At 31.8% G+C, this 21,429-nt stretch overlaps 1 protein-coding gene across 2 annotated transcripts in view; it reads left to right on the plus strand.

The window, feature by feature from the left end:
* The window catches only part of ZFPM2 (zinc finger protein, FOG family member 2), a 543,440-nt gene that overhangs the window by 113,495 nt on the left and 408,516 nt on the right, over nt 1–21,429 (plus strand). For both annotated transcript variants that reach the window (XM_023496449.2, XM_031947110.1), the window contains one exon: nt 20,703–20,804. In XM_023496449.2, the coding sequence (XP_023352217.1) occupies nt 20,703–20,804 (102 nt within the window). The remainder of the gene's footprint in view (nt 1–20,702; nt 20,805–21,429) is intronic.

A 21,429-nucleotide genomic window follows, 5' to 3' on the forward strand; every position in this document is an offset into this window, starting at 1 on the left:
GTTATCAAAATATATTTAAAAAATAAGATCACAGGTTTCAAATATTAAAAGCTTTAGATGAAACACTCATTGCTATTTTAAAAATATAGTTCATTGAACTTTTGCCCATATTGATTAAATGACTAATTTAGTCATTGATTAATTTAACAAACATTTAGTAAATGTATGCTATGTTTAAAATCAGACATAGTACAAAGACAGTAAGGAAAACTAGAATATGTAGTCTATATAGCTTTGAGAAAAGTCATTTAAACTCTCAAGGTTAGGAAATTCTAAAGGGTTTAAGAATGGAAGAAGGAGAAATCTAACAGTCTCCCTCAAAACAGTTTCTCACCCCTAAAAAATCACAGATAAAGATTCCACCAATACCATTTGCTTTCCCCTTCCTCCAAGGGAAATAAAAAGTCTTTCAGGACATTAATGATAAACATAGATCTGTAAGAAATGAGCTTTTTCCTCAAGGAGCTTAAAGTATAGGTAATGGGACAAAAAGAACAATAATATTAAGTTAATATATTACTAGGGAAAGAGGACTTCACCCCCTTGATTTTGCAAGCTCTTAATTCTAATTAAAACATGTGATGTTGGTACAAGCTAATGATAATAAATAGAGGATTAATTTTGTTTTCTGACATCCATTATCATATAATTACTATGCAAGAGGTTTAGTCAGACCTAAAGGTAGTGACTAGATAGTGACTCATGGAATATAACTAATAGGTCTTTCTTTCATATTTTAAATGGTCAATTTCCAAAAGTAAGTCTGATAAATTTTTCAAAATATCTTCAAGATATATTATCTTATTTGATCTTCCAATAATGCATGGCAGATATTATATTTTTTTTAAAAGGTGAAGACAAAGAATTTAAATGACTTAGAATAACAGACTTTGAGACTCAAGGATCTTACCTATCTTCTCAGCTAAGATCCCAATTTCCTTTTTTTTGTAAACAGTTTTTTCATATTTTTTATTTGTCTGTGATCTAATTCCCCACCCTTATTATTCCTCATCCTTTATAACAATGTATTTTTTAACAAGAGAGGAAAAATCAACAAAATTGATGAATATTTTTTAATCACAATATACATATAGCATTACATACCTGTGGATGTAGAAGTGTTGTTTTTTTTTTCTTTTTAAAGAATTTTACAACATTCATTTTAAGTGTTTTGTGGTATGTGCTCTTTCCATTACACTGATACAGTTATTCTGTTAGGAGACAGCTAAGTGGCTCAGAGGAGAGAACTCTGGAGTCAGGAAGACCTTAGTTCAAATCAATACTAACCTACTATTAATGTGATTTTGGAGAAATACCTTAACCTTTGTTTACCATAATTTACTAGAGAAGTACCTGGAAAATCATTCTATGTTTTTGTCAAGAAAATCCATTGGACAGTATGGTCTAGAGGGTCATGAGAAGTCAGTTCACTTGTAACTGACAATAGATATTATCATTACATAGGGAGTAGTTTTTAATCTGCTTACTTCATTTTGGATCACTTCATGATAATTTTTCTATGTTTCTCTGTACTTATAATATTAGTCATTTCATTCAACATAGTAAAATTTCATTACTTTAATTTGCCACAATATGTTTAGGATCACACTATGATCCTATATTTTGTTTGTTTCCAGTTCTTTGTTCTCACCAAAAAAAAAAAAAAAAAAACTGCTGTAAATATTTGGGATTATATAAAGACTTTCTTCTCATCAATGATTTCTTTTGGAGGATAAAATTAGTAAAAGAATCTCTGAGTCAAATGATATGGGCATTTTAGCTACTTTTCTAAATTTCTAAATAGCAAATTATTTTCTAGAATAGTTATACTAATACACTGCTTCACTAAGAATTTACTAATGTTTCTATCTTGCCATGGCCTTTCCAACCTTGATTATTCACATCTTTTTGTCTTTTATCCTAATTTAATGAGTGTAAAGCAAAAACTTAATAGTTTTTATTTCCATTTTATTGGTAGTAATTTTTGAGTATTATTTCATAGAGATTTTAATAGTTTTCACTTCTTTTGAGAATGGCTTGTTTATATTTCTTGATTATATATCTATTGGGGTAAAGTTTGGGGGTTTATATATTTCTTCTCATAACCTATATATCTCAGACACCAAACTTAATTTAAGAAGTTTGTTATAAATATTTTCCCCACATTCCCTTTCTTACTCTGTATTCATTAATTTTGTTTCTGCAAAAGTGTTTTAATTTCATGCAATCAAAATATTTTATTTTTTGCAATTGTTGCTATCCCTTTTTAGTTAATTTTTTTACTATACATAGCAGTTAAAGTATATAATATTTACCAAAATCCTTATTTTTGTTCTTTTTGTTGTTATTCATTCATGTCTGATTCTTTGTGACACCATTGGTGATTTTCTTGGCAGAGATAAAGGAATGGTTTGCCATTTCCTTCTCCATTTGGCAATGAAGAAATTGAGGCAAAAAAAAAAAAATATTAAATAGTAATTATCTCTGAGACTGGATTTGTATTCAGGAAGATGAGTCTTCCTGACTCCAAACCTGGCATTCTGTCCACTGTGCCACCCCAATTGTCCAATCCTTATTTTATAATTTCAAAAAGCTGAGAGACAGAAAAGTTAAATGACTGCAGAATAACAGAACTTTGGAGTTTGAAATCATCTGGGTCAACCACAGTCTCATTAACAATCAGTTTTACATCTACTGGTCATCCTGCCATCTAGGGGAGGGGATGGGGGGTAAGAGGTGAAAAATTGGAACAAGAGGTTTGGCAATTGTTAACGCTGTAAAGTTATCCATGCATATAATCTGTAAATAAAAGGCTATTAAATTAAAAAAAAAAAATCAGTTTTAAAATATGGCCATTCATGTAAATGGTCAAGGTAAGATTAAATCTCAAGTCCTATGATTCCTATTCCATTGTAATTTTAAGTAAATCAAGAGAATTCAGTCAGGATAAAGAGCTTCTAGAGCTAATAAAGTCAAAAGAACTAAGACTTTAAATAGTCCCCATTTATCTATATCTAAGTTAGATTATTTGTATTGAGTCTTCTTTTTGAGTACAGCTGACAATTTCTCTTAAAAGTAGCATCACAAGAGTAGATTATATGATTGCCCAAGCAATTTCCTTACTATGTAACAAATCCTGATTTATTCTCAGCACTTTTAAGTGAAATTTCTAATTATCTCAGCCCAAAAAACCATGATAATCCAAAAATTCAGATCTCGTAAATTAGTAACAAATAGAAAAATATTCATATTATTTTAACATCTCAGGTAGGAGTTTTTACCCTTCAGCAAAATTCAGAACAATATTTGTGATTTTTATTTGTATGAAGAACTTTCTGACATGCATTTTATGTCTGGCCATATCAAATTACATAACTCTTCTATAATTCATAGTCTTACAAAGTTGTTTGGGACAATGAGATGTTAAGTAGCATATCCCCTGTTCACAAAGCTATTAGTTGCCACAAACAGAATTTAAACTCAGTGGATCACAAAGCTGTTTTTTTTTTTTTAATTCAATAAAGGAAACTAAATGGCACAGTAGATATAGTACTGCTTTGGCATTAGGAAAACCTGATTTCAAATCCAGTTTAAGATACTAACTATATGATCTTGGGCAAGTCATTTAAAAAAATTCTGCTTCAGTTTCCTTCGTAATATGTAGATAATAATAGTACCTAACTCCCAGAATTATTGTGAGGATCAAATGGAATAATTTTATGGTGCTTAGCGTAGTGCCTGGCACATATTAAATGCTACATAATTATTGTTACTACATATCATGCCCCTCTCTAGTGGAGTTAATATCAATAGAAATGAAAATAAAATAAAATCTAATAAAGAGTGAAGATAGAAAGGAAGAAAGAAATGGAGTATTATTGAAGGAAAGGAGCTGGCCAATGTTAACACCTTACTTTTCTGTAGAAAAAGCAATAAAGCAGATGGTAAGACTGGATGTGAGATAAACACAAGAACTAGAAATGTAAGCAATACATTCTAACAGGTACAGAATCAAAGATCTGGAGAAGTGAAAAGATTAGACAAGAAACTGTTCTGAAACTTGACAGCAGTGATATGTTACCAACTCTTATGCACATAGCCAAGAAGGGAAACTGAACTGGATAGATGCAAGGCAGGAATTATATTACTCTGACAGGATGTGGAAGACTTCTTTAAGGATTCCTGTTAACACTGTTGAGTTCTGAAGATGAAAATTTGTAATACAAACATTTAAAAAACGTTTGTACTCTCCTCCTACCAATCCCCCAAATTCTACAAGGCATATCACTTTCCTTATTTTTTACAAATACATTGGTTACTACACTTGATTTTCACCTCTGGTAATTCATATTATTTTTAATCTTATATTAGGATTTATAAGAATGATAAGATAGATAATGATGGTCCCTTACCAATGACTCAATAAATTTAGACTCAGATACCTAAGAACATAGTATCTGCAAACAGCTAAATATTATTGAACAAGATATGTTCACAATTTTTATTCAAGGTAAATATTTTGTAACAAAATCATACATAAAACTTTCAAAAACAGGAAAGAAAATAATATAATTTGAGACATGATAATATCTGCATAAGTGACCAACTGTTTGTGTTTTATATTCTGTGAATGATTGTGTGAAGAATGCAGTCTTGCAGGACTTATTAAGAAATCTATTATCTATATAATGCCATTAATTTTTAATTTATTATATTCTCCTTACCTTTAGACACACAACAATAGCAAATGAGAATGAAATCTATTGATTATGTAGTTTATTTAATAGATAATGATAAATATATATTTTGGGCAGCTATGTGATGCAGTGAATAAGACACTGAGCTTGAGTCAGGGAAGCCTGAGTTCAAATATAGCATCACATACTTATTAGCTCTGTGACACTTGGGCAAGTCACAACACTTTTTGCCTCAGTTTTGTCATCTGTCAAATGAGCTGGAGAAAGAAATGGTGAACCATTCTAATATTTTTGCAATAAAAACCCAAATGGAGTCATAAAGAGTTGAATATAACTGAAACAACACAATAACAACAGCAATAAGAGCAGAAGCAGCAGCAACAGAAACACCAAAAAGATATTTGCATGCATTTACATATATATGTACTTGTAGATGTGTGTATACATATGTGTATATATGTGATTTTTATATAATGACCCTAATATTATTCTAAGTAGGTTTTTAGGGATGCCAAAGTTTTCATGTTTGCTGTTTTCACAATAGTATGGTAATATTTCTTCAATATTAATATTAAATATATTAATTAAACTATTAAATTAAGTTAAATATTAAAAGCACTCTGTTTCCAGTTGACAGGAAGCACATTTTTAAAATCATCTAAAAAATCATCTAAAGTCAAGTCAACAAGTATTTTTAGTCACCTTTTGCATGATAGACATTGTGCTATGTAATGCCATCTACCTTGTTTTATAGCAGTGGTCCTCAAACTTTTGTTCTCAATATCTTTATCCTTTTAAAAATGATTGAGGATCTGGCCAAAGTGTTTTTGTTTATGTGGGTTATAGTTATAGATATTGATCACATTAAAAATAAAAACTAATTATGAATTTGTAGACTCTCTGAAAGGATTTCAGAGATTCCTCAGGATGCTCCAGACCAGACTTTGAGAACCACTGTTTATAACTTTGAGCAAATTATTTAGAATTTGATTCAGGGAGTTGGGATAGAGTTACTCATGCTGTACCCTCAATTTTTCATGACCTCAGCTAGGGCTATATCATACAGAGAGAGTCCAGATTTCCAATCCATTGTATCTGGAGATGAAATGAAGAGAGACATTGAGTTCCCTTGTCCTACTATTACACGCCATTAACCTCTTAGAATTCTTACGTTAACTGCTCTATATCTAGTAGCTCCCTAATAAAGTCTATTGAATGATTAGATGGATAGATTTATGCTAAATATATCCATGAATAGTGACTAGACAGCATAGACAGAGAATACTGGCAAATAGGAATAGGAAGGATACAGCAAAAACATCTTATTTATATAAATGCTCTCTCTAAAAAGATAGAATCTTTTGAAAGAGGCCACAGATTAATATGAATCCACTTAGGATGCTGTTGCAAAGACTCTGTCTCTACTTCCCTTTTGTAGAAATGCTCAAACATGAAGAAATCAACTGTCCTTTTATTATCAATTTGCACAAAGAGCATATCTTCTATTTGCTTTGTAAGGATACTGTGAGGATTAATGAGTAGATGCTAGGAAAGGCTTTAAGCTCATTGGATGAAAAGTACAATGTATCTTTCATTATTTCCAGTATAAAAAGAATATTGTAAAATTATAGCAATACCTTGAAATCATACATATTGTATTATGTGTATGTAGACAGCTATGCATCTATCTCTATACATATGTGTGTATATATGTGATTATATATATATAAACACACACACTCTAGAGAAACAGACAGAGCATATATACTTATAAATTTGTGATACTGAAAAAATGGGAAACATTATATAAACATGGTGAATATACATACAGATAAACATACACATATTGCATCTATATATGTAAAATATAAATATCACACATAAATATGATTTGGAAGGATTGATAAAAATCTATTGGCAGGTATTTCCTTATTCTTTATTTTCTGGTTAATTCACAATTGTCTGCCTAAGCATTAGAAGTATTTCTTATTTGGCAAACCAGTTCCAAATGTTTTGACTTGGTTAATTTTTTTCATGGGTACACTTAGTCATATCAAGGCAATAACTTATTTTTTCTTAGTAGTGGAGTTAATACAACAACTAATGTGAATCATAAACTTAGTCACAGGAGCAAAATGTGAGAGTGAATGTAAAGACACTGGGGAATGAATTATCAAGTGGTGAAGAGCATTTTCTGGGCCAAGTTGGGGAAAATGAGATAATGTCAAGAAAATACCATCATATGCATCTTTTAATAGTTTATTAAACAGTTTCAGATTTTTTTTTCTCATAGATAGCTGGAATACTTGAAATGGGTCAATGAGGAAACTTAAAAGGGATCTTGTTGCTTGGAAGCAGAACAGTAGAGTTGTGGATGACTGAATTGTACAATTGGGTTCTCTCTTTCCCCTCTGGGCCTGCAATGTAAAAAAAGATTAACATTACTTAGTTTCATTATAAAGTGACTATTATACACACCAAGACCTCTTAATTTAAATGAATTAATTTGCAGCTTATTCCTCATAGATACTATTCCAGAAGTTGATTAATAAATAAGAATTATATCATGGTTCCTCCATGATAATATGGAGAAAAATTTATTAGTGAACATGTTTTAAAATTCTAGAATTGGAAGGGATCTTGGAGGTCAACATATTACTGAAAGGTGAATAATCTTTTATTAATTATTAATTAATTATAATGGGTTTTGTCTAATGTTAGAGTATTTTCAATATCAGTTCTTACACCACCAATTCAAATAGTGCTCTTTCATGCTTTCATCCTATGAGATCTTAATTCATTTTTTTCCTTAAAATTCTTCATGAAGGATATATTCAGTCAATTAACATCCTTTATACTGATTCTTTTTTGAACATATCAGCTGAACTGGCCATCAATGAGTATTTCTTAATCTTTCTTTGTGAGTAAAGGCAGCTTCTCTTAAGATCCAGATTGTCACAGTGATGTCTCCCTTTCCACATCTTACATGTAAACCATCACCAAAGCCTCTTTCCACTATTTTTCCATCGCGTTGTCTATAAAAAGTTCTATTATAGTTGATATTCACAAGCCAATATCAATTTAGCGTCACTATAATGGAAGTACTTTGGTCTTATGAATATGGACTTTTACAGTAGCTATTTTGTCTATGGTAAAAAAAAATCTTTGGGCTTTGAAAATTCATAGAACTTTAAGGAATAAAATATAAATAATAGATTCCAAAGATGTACCTTAAGCTTGCACTTTGAAAATAATTTTAAAAGATGAGGCACTTAAGAAAGCTCTGGGTTCATACATTTGATCCTTTCAGATGTCTTTTGACAAAAATAATGAGAAATATAAAATCATCAATGAAATACTGCTGAGAATTTGGTCTCATTTTATCTCATGTGGAAATTTCCCTTTTGCTACAAACCCTAGGTGAATTTGAATTTTGTGAAGGAACCTTTTCACAATGAAAGAAATAATTGAACACAGGGACAGATGTTCAGCAGGTTTGAAGGGGTCTTAGAAAAATGCCATGTTTTTCTTTTGCCTAGTCAGAACTTTAATCATCACTTTTCATAGTTATGGTTACCATAAGAATTGCTATTTCTAGTTACTCACTTTTCTTGCTAAATAAAATGTCCCCAAATGCAGAAACCAACCATTTCCTTAAAAAGTTGGAATGTTAGGTCCCAATTAGCATGAATAATGAATATCCTAAAGTAGCCACATTCATAATTTGAATTCGCAATATTCAATGTTCTAATTCTGTGAATATGGTAATTGGTTTTAGCCCAATGGAAACATACAGTGCACATTTGAATAATGTGACCACTTCAGAGCATTCATTATTCACTTGTATCTCCACTCAAGCTATGCCTTCTCTGAGTATCAAAACTGGATCAAAGGTTGAAGGAGCTTTTGAAATCATCTTAATCCAATAACAGAGGTTTGGGTAAAACAACCTGGTATTGATGCATCCTTTAACTTTTAGTTGGGTAATATACCCTTCAGAAATTGGTAAAAATCAGATAGCTAATGAATATTGAATTGGATTGAATTAAATAAGCACCTACTTTTTGCATTGTGCTGTGGTAGGAATAGGCAGATATAATAGCAAGACAGGATTTTGTCTCTTACTCTCATTGAGTAATAGATTAAGAGCAGAGGGAACATTAGAGATATTAAAGATTAGTATGAGCTAACACATGAAGGTAGGAGAATGTAGACTATAGGTAAGGGATGAAAAGTTGTCTAGTTTAGTTGGAACCTAGAATATTGAGAAGAAAGACTAGAGTGAAGAGAGAAAGATGAAGAGGCAAGAGGAATGGAGAGTTTTGAATATCAGACAAAAGTCTGTCAGCAACTCAGTAGCCACTTTGGAAACACTGAAAGAGCAGAGGGATATGTTCTTATCAAATTTCAAAAGATTATTTTTGTTATGGTTTGGTTTTTTGAACTTAAATACTCAGTAGCTAGTGTGATTAAAAAAACACATTTTAAGTACTCAATAAATACCTATTAATTGATTGGATGTGCTTTAACATTCACAAACATGTTTCATGATCTTTCAGCCTCCAACTTCTTTTCCCACAACTTACTGTACGTTACTTTATTTCCATCTTTAGCTGGAAGTTGATAGCCATAAGATAGAAACTCGCTTTATCTTTGTCCATACTTTCCTAATAATATATATTATAACAACTAGTATATTTCACTTTTCAAATTTGTATTTTGCTGAAAAATACCAGAAAGAAAATATTTAACTTTAGCAGCTTGGTAGTAACATTATTGGTAGTATTAGGCCTGACTTTGCTGACTTTTACAATAGTTACCTTTGATTATAGTTCAATCTTCACTTAAGAGATAATTATTTATTTACAGTCTTGATTTGTCTCTAGATTCAGACTCTCATTTTCAACAGATATCAAACTATCTCTCAAATGACCCAATTCATTCTCTGTCTTCCAGTTGACAGCAGTTATTTTCAGGTCCTTAAAACTTTATTTCCAGAAAGTAGCTTTGTAATTATTCAATTCTATTTCCTCACCTCTCCCAATTTATCCCAGTCTACAGCTATATTTTTCTTCTTAATCCATAACTCTTATTATATAATCTTTTTGCTCAAAAACTCCAATCTTTCCCTTAATAAATATTATTAATTTTTTCTAGGTGCTGCCTATAGTTAGAGTACTCTAAGAGAAGCCACACACATAACACTTATTTTCTATTTAATGGCACTTTTACTTCATTCCTGATATTCTAATTATTTTTCATATTCTTTTTTCTTCCTTTAAGCTTCATAAGAATAAGTATTTGGGTCACTTGTTTGTTTCATTTTTTCCCATGGCTTCTGACACAAGGCCTTCCATATTTAAGATAATAAATATTCTCTATTGAGTGAACCTCAATCAAAACTTTGTCTTGGGTTTGGTAGTAGAGAATTCATTCATTGGGCAGTGACTAGCATGATAATTTTATTATTATAATTTACAATTGAGCAATGGTTTCATAGTACATAATACTGGAAAACTTTCAACAGTCTAGATGTACCCTGCCATTTTTAAGGAATAGCAAGCACAAATGGAATCCTAAACTTTTAATGTTCTTGGGCTTCAATACAAGCTGTAGTTTGCTGCTTCAAACTGGTACAGTCCTTTAACCAAAGCTATCTTGCCTGATGATAAAACCATAAGTGTATGAAACTCACACTTTTTTTCATCTCTTTTATGACCTTATCTTTCATGAGCGGCTTCTCTGAAAGTACTCTAACTATAGGCAGCACCTAGAAAACATATATGATATCTGTTCTCTGATAAGCACTTGTGAAAAAGAAAGTAGATCTGTCAGTTCTGAACTGTTCATTGTTAAAAAATACTTTGATGATTTAGCTGATTGCAAAATACATTATATGGTGACTAACAGCTACTGTAACACTTCTAGTCAAGAAAGTTCAATAGTCATATTGTATAAAAATTTCTATAAGAGGCTAATATTGCTAGGAGCTACATGGATTAAAGGAGCAAGGTTGAGAAGAGCTCTTGGCTTGCATAGCTGCTTTCAAATAGTGTTGCTATTTTGTGCTGAAAGGAGGACTGTCTCAGAATGTGGCAGATCTTTAATTTATACAGAAACATTTAAATTTCACTGACAATGAAATGTTTGTTTATGTCATTGAAATTATTTCTTCTGTCAATTTTAGCCATCGCATTTGCCTCTTTGCCAGCAGATGCCCCATTTAGGAAGTTAAATATTCTGTTTAATGTGTTCCAAAGACTATATTTTACCACATTTCTCCTGTTCTTTGTGTCATAATCACTTGTACTGTGCATTATGCTGTTCAATAACACCTTCAATTTCCTCCTATAGGACTCTCATTGGTTCTGAAAACTAGACTAAGAAAAATGGAAGGGACCACAAAATACTTATGATATCTCTTAAAAGAGCAACAAAAGAGTTTAATCTTGCAATGGAAAACCATTAACTCCCTGACCATAATTTCAGAAATATTATAGATTTTGTAAGAGCTTGACATTTATTCTATTTCATCTTTTCATGAATTGGTCCCTGGTTATATATTGTAGTTATCCCATTAAATGTTTGTGCTTTGCTGAAAATAACATTGAAATTGCTATTTTAATGTATTGGAATTAGAAAATTTGTGAATAATCATCCTGTTCTTCTCTGTAAACTCTCTTCTACTTCTTCTTTCTTCTCATCCTTCTTTTTCCTCATACTCTCTCACCCTCTCTAAATTTCTGTATTAGTGGCCTTATGTGAATCGCTGTCATCAAACTTAGATGATTCTAGAGCAGATGAGAATAAAAATAGATAAAATGAACATTAGATAGCACATATTCAGGACAAGTTTAGAATGAATATAAAAGGTTAGGTATAAAACATGTAGGGTTCCATTGAGTCTTCATTCTAAAAATGCAGCAGAATTAAGAACAGCTATTTGGAAGTGAAAAGAAACCAGGGCACTTCTGTAAATGAATCCAGATATTTCATCTTAGATTGCAGTGAATGTTCTAATATTTTTCCTTCTCTCCAATAAAAACATTAAAAATCAGTTCAGCAAAAGGAATGAGAAAATGAGTGGTTTTCAGTGATGAATGCTGTCAGTGAAGGGTTAAAAGGGAAACATGTAACATAATGAGACATTCAATAGCAAGAAGATCTTCAGAGATATAAGTAAGCAGATTCAGCAACATTACAGTGCTGAAAGAACCAGATTCCAAAAAGTCCAGTCAGTCAACAACAGGAATTGAGTTAACATTATATGTAATGGTGCCTCATTCAAGTTGCAAAATAAAAATAGAGGGAAAGAAAAGCAATAGGAAGCATAAATCATGTAAAGAAATAATATTTTAAATGAGCAGGAAATTCACTGAAATATATCAGCAATTAATGTGAAACAGCTTTTTTCTGAGAAGTACAGTTGATACTCAATGATTTTTTCATATCAGTGGGATTTTCTTTGAATTTTACCTGAAGGTTTACACAGTTTTGAGTCTGATTATATCAACTCACAGTGAAATAGTATTCTCTCAATATTTGTCAATGCTCAGATACAGACAGGGACTTGAGAGGAAAGAACTCATCTCAAAACAGCTCTCAGCCTCTATCTGCTTGTCTCTGGGTTCTTGGGAAGTTTATAGAAAATTGTCAAGTTACTGCTTACTTTCCCAACCATGTATAAAATTCACTCCATTTACCTTTAACTTGGAAAATCTCTGGTTTCCTTCAAGGGTTTCCTTGAATTTTCCTTTCTAGATAGAGCTTTTCTTGATCTTCCTCTCACCCTCATGGTATTACTATTGTCCTCCCAAAATCAAGTCATATCTATTTTTAAACCTATATTTCATAAGTTCATATTTTATCTCTCAAACATATTGTAAGTTCCATAAAAACAGGAAGTGCTTTGTTTTTTACCTTGTATCCTCAGGATCTAGAACAATGGATCACATAGTAGCAACTTGATAAATGCTTTCTGATTGATCAAGCAATATCTAGCATTTCTATTCAAACTTTACATTTCTAAATTTCTTTACATCGGTTATATCATTTGATTTATGAAATCTCTTGAAGTAGAAGCTACAGCTATTATGATCTCCATTTCATTGATAAAGAAACAGACTCAAAGAGCTTGAGAAACTATAGTCACATAATCAATAAATATTAGATTTTGAGGTATTTCATACATTTTAAGATGGTTATCAGAGATTTATTTAATACTAATTGAAACTACTATCTCTTGAAATTAAGGATCATCCTCATTTTAATGCAAAATAAATTGCTTCACATATTTGAAGAGCCCTCATGCAGAAAAAGGTTTAGTATAGTTGGGTGTCCAGAGCGAAGAAGCAGGGGAGTGTGGGAGATATTGAAAGAGATATAGACTTGAAAAAGGAAACAAGCAAACTTTTTTTCTGGGAGAACTATCCTTAACTGTAACCTGCCATGAGGCCTTCTACTTGTGAGGTTTTAGTACGTTCAACAAAGCTGGATTTATAACAAACATTTTTGAATCATCTAAAGTCTTCCTTCAAAGCAACCCATCCATTTATCAATAAACTGTTAACTATGCACAATTTACAAGGTCTGAAAGAATATTTTTGCTCTAGTTACATGCAGCTGAAAGACAGGACTGGATTTCAGATCTCAGTGTTTATTACTAAATGAGTTGTAAATTTATTACCTGTGTGATTGTGGCCAAAAACCAGCCTTTCCCACTCTTAGTATTCCTATGTGAAAAAAAAAGAGATATGTAGACCAAAAGATTTCTTATTTTCCAGCTCAAAAACCCATGATCATGTGATCTTATTAAAAGGACCCTCTCTCTTTAGTTTTTAAAGCCCAAGCAATTTGGTCTCAACTTCTCTTTCCAGCCTCATTGGACATTACTCCCCCTCCAGTTAAACTATCTCTCTCCTTCCTCACCCATAAACCTACTTCTCCAATCTTTGTGCCTTTTCACTAACTGTGTCCCACATCTGGAAGTTGACCCCTGCTTACTTTTTCATCATAGAGTCCTTCTTCACTTTTCAGATGCAGTATAGGCACTATCTTCTATATAAAGCCTTTCTTTTCCATAACTGCTAGTCCCTCACTACCTTTTATTTAACTACCTTGTACTTAGTAGCTTTATCTGTTTATAATACGCATTTCATTTCCATCTTGTCTCCCACATATAAGCTTCAACTGTACTTGTTGAATACTCTGTACTTGTATCCCAAACATGTGGCTCCATTGTTAGCATATAGATAGTTGTTGATTGATTGATTGTACTTATGTTCTAAAAACATTCCAAATTCCTCGTCCATACGCTATATTTTGCTCCTTAATATTTCTAAAATTGATCAAGGTCATTCTGTCAGATTTTGGTGATCAAGCTATACACAAGTGATTCATTTTAATTTAAATACAACAAACATTTATTAAGCACTTACTACGAAACAGGCAAAGTTCTGAAAACCAAGACAAAATACAACACCAAAAAGATTTTTTTTCAAAAAGTATGTCCTGTTAAAGTCTGAAGATAGAATTTTCTCCTTATCTTTCCATTATCTTCTTCACCCATCTTACTATTTTGATAGCGCATTGATTTTATCCTAGTACTCTATTATCTCTCCTTTTATTTTCTAATATTGAAGAAGTTGAAAAAAGTATAAACTTATACATTAAAGTGTCTATTTAGCCATGGACTTGGCCATATCTAGTCAGAAAAGGATTTTTAACTTTTATTTTAAAAGGCATATTGCAATCAAGTTTCAGGATATAGTGTTATGAAATGATAGGAGACCTTAAGTGACAATCAGTCAATTAGTTAATGTTCATTAAATGAAGATATAAAAATAAAAAGAGTATAACAAAGTAAATAGATGGTTAAGAAGATATACCTGATAATAGGATTTAGATTTCTGAACAGTTTAAAATGTAGGATTGGCAGACTCTTGGTCAGGACAGAACCTAAATAGGGATAGTTTTTGTTTGTTTTTGCCTAGTGCTTGTAGATGGAATCAAAGACAGTTGATATTGAATAATCAGATGGGGGATTAGAGAATGTATTCTTCATATATATATATATCAGTTTAGGTAGATAATAAGTGATCAACTATTCATTAAGCACTTAATATATGCCAGGAAATATGTTAAGCCCTAGACAATATGTTGGAAATAGGAAAGGAGCCAAAGACCAAGGTCATTTTGGTCCTTCAGTCAATCAATTACTGGAATTATACAAAGGAACAAGAGTGTCTCTGAAGTCTACATTCTAATGGAAGAAGACAGGAAACAAAAGGCAGACAAAAAGGGAATAGTAGGAAGGTTGCTTACTTTGGGGATGGTGTCAAATTCTAGAAAGTCAAAAGCAGAGCTGAATTCAGGAATGAAGGTATCCCCAAAATATAGTTCCTGAAAGGAACTCAATGAGAGAAAGGGGCTGCTATGGTGAAATTATGTTCCATAGCTGTTACATAAAAAGAAGAGAAAAGATATTAGATCCTCCAAATGAATAATAGACAGCATTTAAGCAGGAATCCCAAGAATAAAATCACATGTTTACATATTAATGGTTAACAATTAAAATACTAATGGAAGGATGGAGAATTGGAATTGAGAGGTATCACTGAGAGGTGTTAGGATGAGTTTCATGCACTGAAAGGGTTATTCAAAAGTTAAATGATAGATAAAAGGGAAGACAGCAAAACACACACACAAAGATAGGTAGATAGATAGATAGATAGATAGGTGATAGGCATTTGAGAACCAAAGCAGGGACTGTATTATTTATTTTTATTATTATACCTTTTTATTGACAGAACATATGCATGAGTAATTTTTCAACATTGATCCTTGCAAACACTTCTGTTCCAACTTTTCCCTTCCTTCCCTCCACCCTCCCCCCTAGATGACAGGCAGTCTCATACATGTTAAACATATTAAAATATATCCTAAATACAATGTATGGGTACATATTTATACAGTTCTCTTGTTGCACAAGAAAAATCGGAGTTAGAAAGATAAAAATAACCTGAGAAGAAAAACAAAAATGTAATAAACAACAACAGAAAGAGTATAAATGTTATGTTGTGGTCCACACTCATTTCCCAGTGTTCTTTCACTGGGTGTAGCTGGTTCCATTCATTACTGATCAATTGGAATTGAATTGGATCCTCTAATTGCCGAAGATAGTCACTTCCATCAGAATTGATCCTCATATAGTATTGTTGTTGAAGTGTATAATGATCTGGTTCTGCTCATTTCATTTAGCATCAGTTCATGTAAGTCTCTCCAGGCCTTTCTGAAATCATCCTGTTGGTCATTTCTTACAGAACAATAATATTCCATAATATTCATATACCAGAATTTACTCGGCCTTTCTCCAATTGATGGGCATCCATTCAATTTCCAGTTTCTAGCCACTAATATTTTTTGCATATACGGATCCCTTTCCCTTCTTTAATACTTATTTAGGATATAACACTTCTGGATCAAAGGGTATGTAAAGTTTGATAACTTTTTGATTATAGTTACAAATTGTTCTCCAGAATGGTTGGATCCATTCACAACTCCACCAACAATACATCAGTGTCCTAGTTTTCCCACATGCCCTCCAAAATTTGTCATTATCTTTTCCTGTCATCTCAGCCAATGTAACAATCTGTGTAGTGGTATCTCAGAGTTGTCATAATGTGCATTTCTCTGATCAATAATGATTTGAAATACCTTTTCATATGAATAGAAGTAGTTTCAATTTCATCATCTGAAAATTGTTTGTTCATATCCTTTGACCATTTATCAATTGAAGAATGGCTTGATTTCTTATAAATTAGAGTCAATTCTCTATAGATTTTGAAAATGAGGCCTTTATCAGAACCTTTAACTGTAAAAATGTTTTCCCAGTTTATTGCTTCAGGGACTTTATTATGAAAAGCATTTAAGGAGAAATTTTGTTTAAAGCAAAGCTAGAGGTAATTTTATTACTGGGAAGGATTCCACACTGTCTAGACTAAAAGAGGAAATAAATGAGGAGTTTGGGAAATAGGACCAGAATGGCACTAAGGTCAGTCAGTCAATAAGCATTTATTAAGAGCATACTAATTGCCAGACACTGTTCAAAGCACTGGGGATATGGGGAAAAGAGAAAATATGATCCTTATCTTCAAAGAGCTCAAATTCTAATGGGAAATTCACATGCAAAAAAAAAACCCCAACAAAATGTATATATAGGACCTATAAAGTTCAAATCAAAGGTAATCTCAGAGGGAAGGCACTAGCCATAGGGAAGAATAGGAAAGGTTTCTTATAACAGATACATAGAGATAGAAAATGGAACATCATATGTGAGGAAGAATGAATACGCCAATGGAGATGGATCACAGAGTTCATGAAGTAGAATAATATGGAAGAAAATTGGAAAGATAGCTGTAGTTAAATGTAAAGAGACTTAAATGTAATCTGTATAATATATCTGTAGTTGAATCTAAAAATAATAGCCATTGGAGTTTGTTGAGAGGGGAAGGTTATGGCATGGTGAGACCTGCCCTATAGAAAAATCTCTTGGGTGACTGTGTGAAAGAAAGATTGTTGTGGGGAGAAGTATGAGGGAAGTAAGATCAAATAGGGACTAAATTCAGTAGTCTATATGGGGGATAAAAGCCTAAACTAAAATGGGAGATGAATAATAAATGGTAAAGAAGCAGCATGCAACATGTATGTGGAGATTTAAAAAAACAGTAAGATTTGGCAGCTGATTTAGGAGTATTTATGGGATATTTAAGACAAAAAGGTAACACTGAGGTTGTGAACTTGGGTGCCTGAAAAGTTTGGTGATAACATCAGAATAAGAAAGAAAGTTCAGAAGGTGAGAATGAAAATGATTTCTGTTTTGAATATGTTAAGTTTTTGATGCTTAGGAGACATCATGTTGAAAGTATTCAATAGGCCTTTGATGACTGAAGATCAGTCAAGTGAGGTTGCCAAATTTAAGAGTACATAGAAAAGAGGAGCAAGGGGCAACTAGGTGGTACAGAGTGGATAGAGCACCAGCTCTGCAGTCAGGAGGACTTGAGTTCAAACCTGGGCTCAGACACTTATCACTTCCTTGCTGTATGATCCTGGGCAAGTCATTTAATCCCAATTGCCTCAGCAGAAAAAAAAAAAGGACAGAACATTAATATTCTTAAGTAGTTAGTAGATTTGACATGGATTAATGAGTTTATTAATGAGTGAAAGTTATTGAGGAAGAGTGGTCATACAAGGAAGAGACCAGAAATGTCCCAGAAGAATAGAGAGGGTAGTCAACTACATAAAATGGTGCATAAAAATCACACATGAGGATTGAGAAGAAACTGTTAGATATGATAGTTTAAAATCATTCATGTCTTTTTAGAGAGAAATACCAGTTAATAGATCAGAATCCATTTGGCAGAAGATTTAGAAAAGGTTGAAAGGAGAAGTGAAGACATCAAATGCAGATGGCTTTCTCAAAGAATTTAGTTAAAAAAGATAAAAAAATAGGATGGATGATAGAAGAGATGGTAAGATCTAGTGTGATTTTTTTAAAGAGAGATTTTGATATGTTTGTAGGCAGCAAAGAAGAAAAAGACTGAAGTTTTAGAGAGCAGGAATGATAATGGATTTAATCAATTGAAGAAGATAGAAAGAGATGAAATCAAGGGGTTTCATTTTGTATCATCCCAATAGAGAAAATGAAAAGAATGACAGATTATCTCAAAGGGTTATGTGGCAATCAGGCAACAGGTGAAGCCTCTAAGCACCTAGCTTTGTTCTTGTTCTATGTGGAGTTTTCTTTTTTTTTTTTTTGTAAATATGAAGCAAGTATCTAATTCTGAAATATTGGGGAGAAGAGATCTTCTGGAAGAATTAAGGAACAGTGACAGAAAGTGGGATAGGGGATCACTCAGCAAAGAATAAAAGGGTGGACTCGCTGCAGTGAGAAATCAGTTGGGATTAGATAACATAAATTTATGGTTGCATGATATCTTTCTTTCAACACCATGAGTAGGAACAAGGCATGAGAGTGATGAGAAAAAGGAAGAAAGAATTTAAAAGTAAAGGATAATAGTTGTTGTTACTTGTCTTTTCTTTTCTTTTTTTTTCAAAAAGTTTCATGAGATCAGGAAGGCGATGCCATGCCATACAAGTGAGTTAAATTTAAGTGAGGGAGGGCTGGGCAAGGTCACCTGACTCACTTTCCCCTTCAGAGCCATCTGGGTCCAGTGGCCAGATATAGATCAGGATGACTGGAGATGGCCCTGAATGAAATGGGAGACCTTGATCTTTTTAAGATAAAGTCTTCAACAGGTCTCAGTCTGACTGAGACAGCACCTATTCAGTGACTGAGATTATGTAATAATTGAGGCAAAGAATTTCTTCTTTAGCTTAGTCCAAAAAAATCTAAATAAATAAATGAATGAATTTGGAGGGGGAAGATCCTCAAGATAGTAGTAGTCTGCTTTGTATTTTGCCCAGAAAGAATAATGGAGAATTAAACTGGCACACTAAGGGACACTTGCTCAGACATAAGAGAAAATTTAAGTGCGCTTGATTGCTGTACATACTGATGAATTTGAAAATCCAGGGCAAAGAGTTATATCAACTATTAAGTACTTTTGATTTTGTTTTCTTTTGTTTTTCTTTTGTTTTCTCTATGAGATCTCTTAGGGCAACATTTTTAATGTGTTAAGGGAAAACTGAGCTTCACCAGTTTTCATCTTCTATTCACATTATATACACTTTTCCCTTCATATATGCAAAGAAAATTAATGTCTCATTTGTTTCATTTGTAATAAAAATATTGTACTACAAACTGGTACTTTAAACATTTCAAATACAATCATCACAATGAAGTAATTATTTTCTGTGTATTTTTTGTATTCTAAAATCTCAAATATATTTGTTCAACTTGATAGGAAGCAGATACTTTAAATACTTTAGGGAAAACTTAAACCTGAAAAAATATCTAAAATTATATGTTTTAAATGTCACTGCATTGATACCATTTCCAGTTTAGAGCAATATTTCATACTTTCTTAATCTGCTCTTTTTTCTCAAGTTTTTTGTTTTCTTTTCTTATATTGAGGTTTATTCAGTTATTTTCCTTTAATTAAAAGTTTTTTTTAATGGAGTATTTATAATCATAATTTTAAATACATTAATAGTAATAAAGTAGAGTTTTATTAACATTCATATTTTGATAAAAAGCTTATATTACAAAATTTTATCTCCTTTTGATGACAGAAATTGCATTTATTTTTAGATATATTGCTCTGTGAAAATAAAACGTAAAAGAAGATAGTAAATCCTAGAATCAAGCCATAACTTTATTTCATCAAGTAATATTTCCAAATTTAGTAGAATGTTGAGAACATATATTCATATTAATATGATAACTCATATTTATCTCATAGATTTAAATTTTAATTGACATTTCAAAATCTCATTTTAATGCAAATGTGAGCATTAAATCTTGTACAAACTCTAAATATCTTCTTTTTCTTTCCAAAATTCTGAGACTGTGTCAGAGTGATTTAAATTCAAATAAAAGTGAGTAAAATATTTTACCAGATGAACATCACATCATTTTGCATTTTCTAAATGATTCTGAAAAGGTTCCAATGTTTTCCATAAACATCACTTTTAAATACAAAAACCATCAAAATGATTAAAAAATAATGTTTCATTTACCAAAACTCTCAGAAAACATGACATGTTATCTTCTGAATTTTCATTTTTATAAATACTTTTAATAATTAACTTTGCTGAAATTTGTTTTGAAAGATCTGAATAATCTTTTCAGTAATGAATTTATATTCTTTACTGCTCAATTATTTTTAATAATAAAATAGAACTAAGAATCAAAAGTGATAATGATTAAACATTTGCATGGTGGTGGTATTTATAACAAATAAGGAAAACCCTGTAGCTGAAAAAAAATCACCTAGAGTTTTTTGAATGTCTTTTTTATCTGTATTTGTGTTGGTGCTCTTTTAGGTGATGAAGAAGGGATCCAGGAGACAGCAGAATCAGATGGGGACACACAATCAGAAAAACCAGGGCAGCTTGGCACTGAGACAGATGACTGGGATGGACCAGGTAGGAGAGAGAATTTAAAATGCAAGAATATCGTTCTGAAATTCAGAAGATTCCCTCCCTCTGAAATTTCTTTTTCTCTTGCTCTCTTTCCATCAGATACATCTATATCCGTTAATGTATCTGATGTCAATAAGTTGAGATGTCCCTCAAAATTTTTATCTTGATGAAAAATTATTCTAAAATATGTGCTGTCTAGGGTGGAAAATTAAGTATATAATATTTATTATGGAGGCCGTCCCTGGATTTATGTCTTTCATTTTAAAGCCAAATATTACAAAATTATTTGTATATCAGTTAGAAGTGTGGCAATTTTTTTGTTGTTACAGTTGCCATGAGAGGAAACTTCTCTTTCCTCTCATAAAAGTACTGTGAAAACACATTGAAATCCCAACTGTATAGGTATTGCATAATACATAAACAGAACAACCCAAAAGATATTTTAAGGACTTTGATGAGCAATTTGGAATTTATTCAAATCATTAAATATGCTCTGGACATTATCTTGAAAGTTGGAGGAAAACACTGAAAATAGCTTTAGGTTTATAGATTTGGAGAGATTTTTATAACAGCAGTTTCAATTTCCATCAGTAGGTCCTAGGTTTATAGAAAAACATCTAATAAGATC

The sequence above is a fragment of the Sarcophilus harrisii genome, chromosome 1 (genome assembly GCF_902635505.1).
Source record: "Sarcophilus harrisii chromosome 1, mSarHar1.11, whole genome shotgun sequence".
Lineage (NCBI taxonomy): Eukaryota > Metazoa > Chordata > Mammalia > Dasyuromorphia > Dasyuridae > Sarcophilus > Sarcophilus harrisii.